We start from the raw sequence: 11228 nt of genomic DNA, 5'->3' as shown, positions 1-11228 counted from the left end.
TATATATATAAATATATTATTGAAGAGATAGAATAATTGAGAAAGAAGCATTTCTCGCAAATTTTAGGAGAATAAATAAACAATGAAATCATATCCTTTAATTGTAAGTAAACTTTATTTTAATAGACTCTTGATTTAAATCTTAGCTGCAAAGTATATGATATTGGAAATTTAAAAATTGCGACAAATAATGATCTCTCGATATTTTTACTATTTTTGTTAAAAACTCGATTTCAAATTCATTAGAGAACCTATTATTAAAAATTTAAAAACTCGCCAAGTTGTAGAATATCCTTTATATATTTGAGCGTGATCTCTAAAATTTAAACTTTACAAACCGTTTACGTTATTGACAGAGGATTGTACGAAACGCAGTTACTCGCGCGCGTTCATTTCAAATTCAATTTGGCGTCGCATCAGTCTGCGACACACAACGTCAATCCCTATGCTAATTCAATTTTCCTGGTATGGTATAATGCTTCTAGAGTGAGACTTTCTACCTCCAAGTGGCACACATGTGTATTTAACTTAAAACGATATGTCTTTCAGTATATTTCTAATGCATTTAATTAAGGAAAAATTAATAGATTGTCCATCCAATAAATCATTAATTATTTCGTAACTAAATTTTCAACAAAATAGTTGTAATCTTCAAAAATGGTAGATTTCTGTTTAGAGGCAATCGAGAGTAACATCGTAAGTGAAATCGCAGTGACTGCTTTAATGACCCAAGGTAGTCGTTGATATGCCAAACACGATATTCTACTTAGCGCCATCAAAGCAGGAAACCCTATCTGTAGATGAAGCTTCTGAAGAAGCATCTATAAACTATCTTCCATGTTTCCCGTGCTCTCATCCAACGGAGAGCCGTCTCCCATGGGATAAGACAAGAGAACCAGCCACCCTTCTTCCTAAATTCTTCCTTCCGTGGTCTCCGACGGCAAATTGATAGATCGCCCTATGACCCGCAGTGATCTCGCATGGTTGCATGTGGAAGATACGTCACGTGATTTGATGGATTCGACCGCGATTTTATCATATGAAAGGACAAACTATGTAATAAAAGATAAAATAAATGATATTTGCACGCGCGCTCGCATGTCTGCACGCTACATCGTTCAAGTCCGCCTCACGGAATTTCCATGCCTTGAAAGATAGAAAACTTTTATACGCAGGTACTTCTCGAAGTTACGTAAAAGACTGAAGAAAGATTACCGTGCAGGAAATGTGACAGCTCTATGAATATATCTCCAATAGATTTAATTAAGTGTGAAAGCAATAAGTAACATTTTATTTTTCAAGCAATTTTAAACAGAATAAAAGGAATTCTTTTCACTAGAAGAGTTTCACTAGCGATAGATCTTTATATAAGGAATTCGAAGAATGTTGCGGAGAATATTACACTCTCTACTTCTTGTTTAAAATCAAAATAAGTCCGTGCATATAAGTATGTTTTAAATAATCAACTACTTCATTTCTCAGGAGAGAGAAAATACACACTTAACATACTATTAGTTCTCATCCTTTCGCACGCATATAGTAAAGTTTGCCCCATAGATGCAGCAGCAATTTAAGCTGCAGACTCTACAAACGTATATGATGCTGCGAAACCATGTGCAAAGAGCGAGGTGCAATTACACGTTTGCTCGCGCCGCTAACTTTTCGCCGTCCCAAACTTTAATGTACCTACGTCGAAACGAAGATGCGGGATGCCGTGAAATGAAATCTACGATAGCGGTATACGCGTAGTCGCCTACGCAGTCCCCGTAATCCCAGCAACGTAATGCAACGGCTGTGCCACAGCGAGCGGCGCACAACCTGATTATGTCCATTTGTTGCCCACTCAAAACCCCCAGACGATATCGCGGAACTTAATCCACCTGAGTTAGTTGCGCGTGCTCGTACCTCGTGGGATCGTCTAAGATTTATCTTCTTGTGAAATATTTTCTCCCGGCTTTCCAACACACCGACTGAATCTCTCAGGCTCCTCCACGGTGCGCGTGTAAGACAGAGAGACTATACGCCCACACTTTTCTCGGCACGATCGTGCCTCGCTCGCTCTCGCTGCTTCGACTATATCTCGAAGCTGGTTCCGTTTTACGTGTGCGGCATTCCCGTGGGTATGGCTTTGGATAGCTGCGACTGATAAACCGACGTATAAATATCTCCGACAACTTTGCATCCCGGCTATTTCGCGACGCGTTAAATAGAAAAAGAGGAAAAAGCTGGATAAAGATTCGTGTCCATCGGAAGTTCGCGATTTTCCGGCTGGTCGCACGCGTCCATTTCGTGAGCGAGTGATTTAATTGGCTGGAACTGAAAGCTAATCGTTCACGGGCGTTTGTAATGAAAAGGTTCCTATTAGTGAAGTCGTTCGCATCACTTTTACGATGAATCAAAGAAAGAATTTTGATATTGATGAGAGCTCAAGGCGTCTATATCCTGAAGTGTTGCATTTATATAACAGAGAGCATATCCCTATCCACAAATCCTCTTAATTTACGCTGCTCTTAGTTTAAAACAAAAATTCAATATAAATCGCGTTATATTTTGTTTTCAGCTTTGTGTTTTAGATACTCTCTAAATTCTGTGAATTTCATTCTAAAGAGTGAGATTTTACTCTTCAGAGTGAGATCACTTTAAAAGTTTTAGAGAGTAACTACGCGAATAAAGGATAGTTTTGTTCAAGCAAATGTCTCAATGTACCTATGTCAGGATATTTACACAAAATTTATTATTATTAATCTCTCAAATGTTTTTTTTTACAATATTATAATTTAATTAGATTTAAAAATTACAATTAAATTATAATACATGTATATTAAATTTAAAAAAAGCATTTAAGATTAATAATAATATAAACAAATATAAAGTTTTGTGTAAATGTCCGAACATAGCGTACATATCTGGTTACTGAAACTACTTACCTCATTTCATACAACTTACAGAGTTTTGAATAAATACTATTAAACATTAATTATACTTTTGAAACAGAAAATGTATAAATACGCGTCACACGGTACTATTAGGAAGAGACATTTTCGGGGACGAGTTTCGGGGCATCTTGAAGTGCAAGTGGTAACGCGTTTACTTAGTCAGACATGACTCTCCACTTTAGCCGGGATTAACGTCTGATAATAAAATGAAGTACAGAGGGATTAATTCGATTTCGCGGATGTTTCGCTTAATACACAGCCGACTGTCATTATCAGTTTCTCTACCGGGTGTTAGTCTTTCCTCCGTAAGACCCGGGGCACGAAGTAGAAAGTTACTTAATCTTCTTACTACGCTTACCCTCGAGTCCGCCCGACGCCCGCCGCCTTAAACTTCGACTACCAGCATTTCAATGTATACGTATATTCACGAAACGTTAAGCTGTCGCTAAACCGTATCACAGGAGCTCACGTCTTGCTCAACACTTTGCGAAGAATAGATTGTACAGTCCATTAAGATTTTTCAGATTTTAATTTCATTAAGATTTTATTTTACAAGGAAGATTTTATTTTACAACTATGTGAATTTGTTTATTAAATTTTTTCGTTACATTAAATTTGTTTTATTGATATACTTAATTTTGTGCATCCTTTTTCTATCTTTACTTTAATTATGAATTCTTATTATTTTTATGTTTATATGAATTTGTACGCGAATAAATAACAAAAAATTACATTATAAATGTCTAACGATTGTAGACAAATAATTTTGTTTTAATAAGTTTCAAAATATTAAAATAATATTTATATTGTGATTTTATATTCTATAATATTTACGATATATAATACGATTTTATATTCTATAATATTTCAAAAGTGAATAAAAATTTATCAAGAAATTAAATGTTATAAACTCTTTCAACTATCAAAGAACTGAAAGCACAAAAGTAGTAGAACTCTTTGCAGAGTCAGACCATTTAGAGTTATAGTGAATCTGTTATTGCAGTTAAAACTTTCCTAACTCTACAATGTGTTATGTGTTACGTAAGGATATCTGAAAAATAGTTCTGTTTAGAAATAACAATAAAAATATTTTTCAACAAAAGTTACTGTGTAACAATTTAAATTTAAATAGAAATAGTTACAGAGTTTATATAATTTAATTAAAAGCTAAATTGCAGTGTTTAATCAAAGATGTGTTAATAACGAATTACAGTTCAGAGGAGGTGAAGTTTTTCAATTTTTAACAGTGTTAATTTTCCTCAAACCGCGACAAGTATTCTTGCTCACAACAGATATCGTACGGATTTGTAAAACATTCGATCCTCTCCACATTTCCTCTTTACCTCTGTTCTTTCCATTTTTCTCTCTTTTACTGCATTTTATGTGCTTCTCTTTCATCGAATGTACAGCACTCTGGATCTGAATATCTCGCTTTTTTAAAGGATCTTATCGCGGTGCAAACGCGACCACGTTGCGCCGAACACGACGGTAGGTACCTATGTACGTACGGTATATCTGACAGAGAGCTTGTTCGCGAGCGTGATATCGAATTGCGTAGTCATACGTGAAGGCAGACGGATGACGCATCCGATCGCCTGAGGAAATTCAGATCCTTATGTATCTACATGAGATTTTGCTGGCGGTGACGGAGAGGTGCCGGGGGGGGGGGGGAGGGGAAGAGGGAGAAGGGAGAGAAGAGCGGAGGCACAACTATACGTGTGAGTGCCCAAGAGGAATTTTCAGATCATGATCCACTGAGAAAGGAAGATGTGCACCGAGCAGTAGGATGGAGTACCTGACATCGACGGATTCGTATTATAAATCCGTTCGCGGAATCTTCATGGTTATTTCGCGGTAGATATTCCCCGAGATACGATTTCGTCGTATGCGAAATATACCGATAATAATCGTCGTATTAGACCTCTTGTCATGCCGATATCATACGTCGATATGTGCATTCGTGATAGATATTTCGCTTTTCGTTCTCTCCGTTATTAATCTATATTGCTACAAGTTATATATAAATGTACAGCACACACTATGACAGCACATACTATGATAAGATCAAGAGAAAGATTGTATACTAGTGTAAATATTGTAAAGATATATGCAGAAGAAAGCTCATGTAATACTCTATCAAAGCTCCGACAATAATTCTGTACTGCGCAATTCGCGTGCCGTTGAAACGAGAAGTTTCTCTCGACAGAGAGAACGACGACATTATTCTGTCTCCTGAAGTTTCCATGGAAATGAATTCCGTGCACTGTGATACTTCGTGTAAAGAAGACACGACCGTGGTCAATGTCCTCAACTTATAACGAAGGGCTGCACGTGCCGCAGTTCGCGATCGGTCGATTCATCGGGGCAGGGAAGATGGAGGTAAACTTTGCCGGCGGCATTGTACAGCTTTTTCATAATTGATCGTCCAATCGATACATTCTGCTATTCTGCTTTCAGGACTCGAGGCCGAGTTGTACTATGTTCGGGAAGGGGTGGTCAACACGTACGCGATGAATTTCGTCGTACCTGTGCCGGCGAACATAGCGGACCTAGAATTTTCATGGCAGAGCCTCGTAGGACATCCGGTATGTAAATATATGTATCTAATTGTAAGACGCTTCTACCGCAATCAAGTATCTAATTCTATACAAAAAGAATGATTTATCTGAAAGATTAAAAATTTTATTGGATCTGAAAATAATTTTAATTCAACTGTTGAACTCAAATAATTATTTACATATATATATTTTTCGGAATAAATTATGTACAGTGTTTTAGAAATGAATAATATTAACAGTGTGCAATTTGCTTAAATTGGAAATTATAAAAATTCATACAACATTGAACTTTAATACGCACCTTGATCAAATATGGACTACTTTTCACTTATTTGTATTGAATATTTCTCGCTCCATTTTCACTTAACAAAATAATTACAGAAAATTAAAAAATAATAAGCAATGCTGCAAAAAATTTTTATATTCTAATTATCAATTGGATTCCAACAAAATTATTTTCAGATTTATATCAATAAAATTTTAGACCTCTCCATGTATGAATTATACTTAATATCGTTTTGACGTTAATCTCGGTCACAACTTTGGTTTAAGAGGCCATAAGCAGTAAGCTGATCGAGATTAAGTGACGTTAATTTCTGCCTTTAAACTATTTTTGGGCTTTAATCGTTAAATTTAAACAAATTGAGCACAACCCAATTCTTCTACCTAAAAACGTAAGTTCTCTGATGGACGTATCATTACTTACAACTTACGGCTCACGGTCTCTTAAAAGAAATTTGTGAACTTAGACTTCTTACTCCCATTCAAAATCTATTTGAAACAAAAAGCTTTAGCTCTTTTAATATACAACGTATATGTCTCAACGTATATGACATTATTACAAACAAGGAGAACTACTTTCTTTGATTATAAAAGGAATCACGATTCATATAGTTGTGACTGTCGCCAAGGGATGTTAAAATGGCAATGCCGTGTGCTCGAGTAAAACGTTTCCGCCGGCCATTAACGAGACGTAACAATGCGGAACAAAGTAAACACGTGACCCGGCTGGAACGGTAACACACGGTATCCTCGTTTACGTTCCACTGCGGGATGGTGGCCCGTCACGGTGGTTTACCGGGGGTGTTCGCCGAGGGTTAAGAGGGGCTTGGCATAGCTCATGAGGGGTGAGGCACGACAGTGCAGGGCTGTATCAATACTCTATCAATATGAAATACAAACAGATGGCCTGGGCGTGAAAGGGACGGAGCAAGCCGGTGTACACCGTGCGGTTCAGTTTTGCGCTCCCTTCGGTCACCAAGGAAACCAAACGCACCCTCGAAACCCCCTCACGATATGGTAGAGAACGCGGGAAAAACATGAAAAGTCGCGGTTCTCCCTCGATGGGATGTTAAACGACAAGGAAATCACCGTTCCAACTGCTACAGCATTGATTGTGATTGCTATACCGAATTCTGTTAGTTATTATTCTGCTGATTAGCTTCAATCTATACATTATCATATTATTTCTTTCTATCAAATTCTTTGGATGATTATTATTAAAAATTATATTATTCCCATCGATATTTTACTCGGTAATGATTTTGTATAGAAATATTTGTATATGAAAAATAAAAACATCATGTATCAATAATTACTTTAAAAATATAGATAATTAGACATTTTTTATTAGTATTACAAATATTTGTATAGTAATATAAATAATAGGTTCTCTAAATATATAATATGTTATATGTATATATAGCTCAGCATTAAGTGAATTAATAAAATCTTTATATAAGATCAACATGCGCGCGCGCGAAAATAGAAGTTAAACCGATTACGGTTCGTATTCGCTCGCGTTTATTTGGTCACAAAGTTAAATGAGGCCGACAAATTACTTTACTTGTTGTCATCTGTTGATGAAACCCGTATCGCCAATTCCAAATTGAATCCAGAGATTTTCAGAGCATCCGTAAAAGACCGATATGTTCACGCTATGAATCCCAGTTCGTTGTTAGAGGTGTGTCGCTATCGTTGGGAAGACATCCATCCACTTGCTCGCGTATAACATACGTCTAGTACCATTACGGTGGATGCTTTATTGCGAGAATACCACGGCGACCCATCTTATCCCGCAAGGGAGTGTTTTCCAGTCTTCCACTTCTACTCGCTATCTCGTGGACCTATTCGCAGGTTCGTTAACTGCGAAATCACACCATTTCCGTGATCACGGAGCTGTCGTTTCGCCTTATCTTTTGTTCACTTTCGACACGACGGAAGAGTTTTGCTGTTGAAAATGGTTGGAGACGATGAAAGAATAGAAGGATGGTGCGTAATGGGATGAGAACCAGCACGAAAATTGGTCATTTAATTTTGTGTAGATAGTTCTACGATAATTACTCATTAAAAGAATTTGTGTGGATGCTTTATTGGTTCTAAATGGTTTGAACAGTTAACACATAATTGTTAAATTATTAATTGAATTGAAATGTTAAATTATTAATTGGAAGCGTGAAAGTAAATTCTAAATTATCTTTAAAATCTAAAGAAAAGAAGAATTTCTTAACTGCAGGCATATTCTTTTTAATATTTTTTTCTATTATTAAAATAATTTTTAAAATATGTAATATTAATTGAAAATAGGTCGAGAAAAGTTTCTTTTCTTCTCTGTCTTTTAAATATTCTTTTTCTGTTTCTTCTTGGAACTTTCAAAACTTTTTAGAATTAAATTTTTGCCGTTTACGTCATACGTTGCATTAGGAATTCAGAATGCTAATATCTTAAGTTAAACATTCTCTGAGAAGAAAGATTTCTATAAAAAGATTTATCAATAAACTCATAAATGGAAGGCAAGTGATGCATGTGCAAAACGTTAAAATGCAGACTCTGATGAATTCGCGAGACTCTGATATATATTAAAAATTTCTTGCTGCTTGCTAAAAGCATAGCAAATTTCGTCCAAACACATTTATGCACGTTGAGATATGATGCCTCATGGCGCATTCAGTAGCAACTCGATTAAACGTAGTGTTATCCAGTCTATCCTCGGACAAAAACTTCTTTTCCTCTATCAGGGGAATACACTACACATCCGTCGTGATTCTGACTCACCGGAATACCATACAGTTTTCGCATATCTGCATCCTGTAATCGGATGAGAAGATCTTTTATAGGATATCGCGATGTACGTTCTAACTAATCCGGTCATCTGGACCGCCAAGTTCGATCGATGAGTCACGACACTCTGTTACTCGCTTTATCCGACGGTTTCATCTATCGAGTAGTTCCCTACGAACGAATTGATCGCATATCGCGATGGCACTCTCCGTTCGTGCATAATTCTACTGTTATTCCGGTCGCGAAATGTTGGAATCGCGTCGACGAGCTCGTTGTTGACGGCACGAACAGGAAGGAAACGCTATTTTTCACTTTTAACATGTTTCATCGGTAAGATTGCCTTCGGAAAACGTCACCGCGGCAGTGAAAAATGGAGCAAAGTGAGGACCTGGAGAAAAGCAAAAAGAGATCGCAAACACAGAGGCGGAAGCAACTTTGAGCGATGGCACCCTCGATTAGGTTCTTGATTCGTACGATGAATCGGGGTATTATGCATTTATTTCCTCCCCATCGTCCTTTCATCTTTTCTTCTGTTCTTGACTCGTTGCCTGCAGCGAAACGAAAGTTATTGGTTGTTCTGCACAAGGATATAGACTGAAACGAAGTTTCTCATCGACGAGGGATAGCGTCATGCCGAATCGGGGATGATTTGTGAATCATCCACTTGTTAAGCGAAAGTTTCGCGCTACTTTTTTATCCCTCGAGTTGGGACCGGGGTATGGCGATAGGGTCGTGGAAAACGTGGAAGGGTATCGCAGTCTGGCGGTACACGATACTGTTCTATTCTGCTCTCGATTCTTTCTTTCTCTTCCCCTTCTTCTTCGCAAAGCTAATCTTTTTTTTCATATATCTTATGTTATTTTCTTTTACACATTCTTATTTCGCTCATATTTTCCATCTCTTGTTTCTGTTTTCCTAAGTAGGTATCATATTTTTTTTTCTCTTGTTTCTTCACTTATTTTTCCTTCGCCTTGCTTCCTCCCGCATCCTCGTTCCATCTCCGAGATCGGGTTGGGAACTGGGGTGAATATAGGGTCGTCTGCGATCTCCCCAGGGCGACAATTACTTGTAATACCGTTGGTCTCTCGGGGCCGATGGGAACTCGATGGGGCGTACTCTCCGTAAGAAAAAAAGATATTACTGCAACTCACATCGAGTCCGGCGCCATTCCCTTACGCACGGAGGGCACGATCTGTCGCCCTTGTTTTATCACAGTTGACGTGTCTGATAATCTGTCAGGGACCTCTTTTCAATTAGACGTGCACATGTCTATCTCATGCGAAGGCGCTTTTATATAATTGAAATATGCAGCATTTATCATAAAATGTAATTTTGCGTTTGTGGAAAAAATTATTGCAAAAGCTGTATCTTCATAAATGAATTATTATTAATGATTTGTTTTACATAATATTTTTAAATCTTCATAGTTTAATTTAATAATTTAAACATTTAAATAAATCTTAAAAATTAGGCATCTAAATGGGTACTAATTAAATAAAAATTCACAGACGAATTTTATTGAAAAATGTAATGGAAAATTGTTTCCCCAACTCTGATCCGGATATTAATGTTATCAAACTAATTATCAAAACTCGTATAAATATCGTTACAAACTTTCGATTTCTAATGTGAAATAACGTTGCATTAAGCTTTTACAAATTCTCGTGAGAATCAGATCAATATTCAATATTCGCCTGGGAACATATCCCTTAACTACTAAATACCAATTTGCGATGTACTCGGCGGACGTTCGCTTTGTCGAATGACGCGTCCACGTACCATCGAATTCCGGCCACTTCCGTTAATTAATGAAATCCGAGCTGCTCATTCATCACAGGCGATCGTACGCGTCCGCATCGGAACAGGCCGTATCTCGTCGCGAGCGTTCCGATATGTATGCATGATGTAAACGACGCGCGTCCGAGAGCCTTTACGGTGCGATGATGACGGCAATTTCGAATTAATTGCAAATTCACTGAGATCACGTTAGTTGGCTGATGCGGGGGTGATTAATGTCTCCGTGCTAATCCGGAGACTGGCTTTCCGCCCCCCTGTGGTCCATCCGCTAGTCGCCTTCCGTCTCGTTCTTCCGGCCATCGCAGCGCTTACGTATGGTAAGTACTGTGGGATAACAATCTCGTGTTTCGGATAACAGGGAATATCACCCACGGGGACACCCGACACCCGTCTCTACCGTCGCCGCGGTGGCCGTGACAAACGCACTCACCGCGGATTATACGACATAATCGCTGGAAACCCGAGCCCTCGACGAACGTGCGGTAATTTTCCTGAAATATTCACGGAAGATTTCGGTGTCGAAGAACGCCCACGTTTGCGGCCGTGTAACGGGAGACAATGACGAAGGGACGGTTGTGTTGGATTTAACGATGGTAGATTACATCGTGTTCTACCGTGCGGTGATTTCGGTAGCCATTCAGATGAACCTTATAAACGAAATTGAATGGGACATCGCTTTTCCATTTTCCGTCAATATCTTGACAAGTTGAAACCAACTCGTTAAATAGTTAAAATTGTTTAATATTATTGAAGAAGGATAACAGAAGTTATATTATATCACAAAAATTAAATTAAATTTTCTAGACATTACATCGATTTGCAATTATTTGTTTGTTCAATTATAAATTTTTATTTTTTTCTATTTTCTGAAATTTAT

General features: G+C 37.6%; 1 protein-coding gene across 1 annotated transcript in view; it reads left to right on the top strand.

The window, feature by feature from the left end:
* LOC108694084 (tyrosine-protein kinase Drl-like) overlaps positions 1 to 11228 on the top strand; it is a 73977-nt gene that overhangs the window by 19776 nt on the left and 42973 nt on the right. Inside the window, exon 2 of the mRNA XM_018203376.1 lies at positions 5394 to 5521. Within this exon, the coding sequence (XP_018058865.1) occupies positions 5394 to 5521 (128 nt within the window). The remainder of the gene's footprint in view (positions 1 to 5393; positions 5522 to 11228) is intronic.

Source organism: Atta colombica, unplaced genomic scaffold, assembly GCF_001594045.1.
Source record: "Atta colombica isolate Treedump-2 unplaced genomic scaffold, Acol1.0 scaffold112, whole genome shotgun sequence".
In the NCBI taxonomy this organism is placed as follows: domain Eukaryota; kingdom Metazoa; phylum Arthropoda; class Insecta; order Hymenoptera; family Formicidae; genus Atta; species Atta colombica.
Note: the sequence above shows the minus strand (reverse complement) of the source record. Positions and strands in the feature narration are given on the sequence as shown.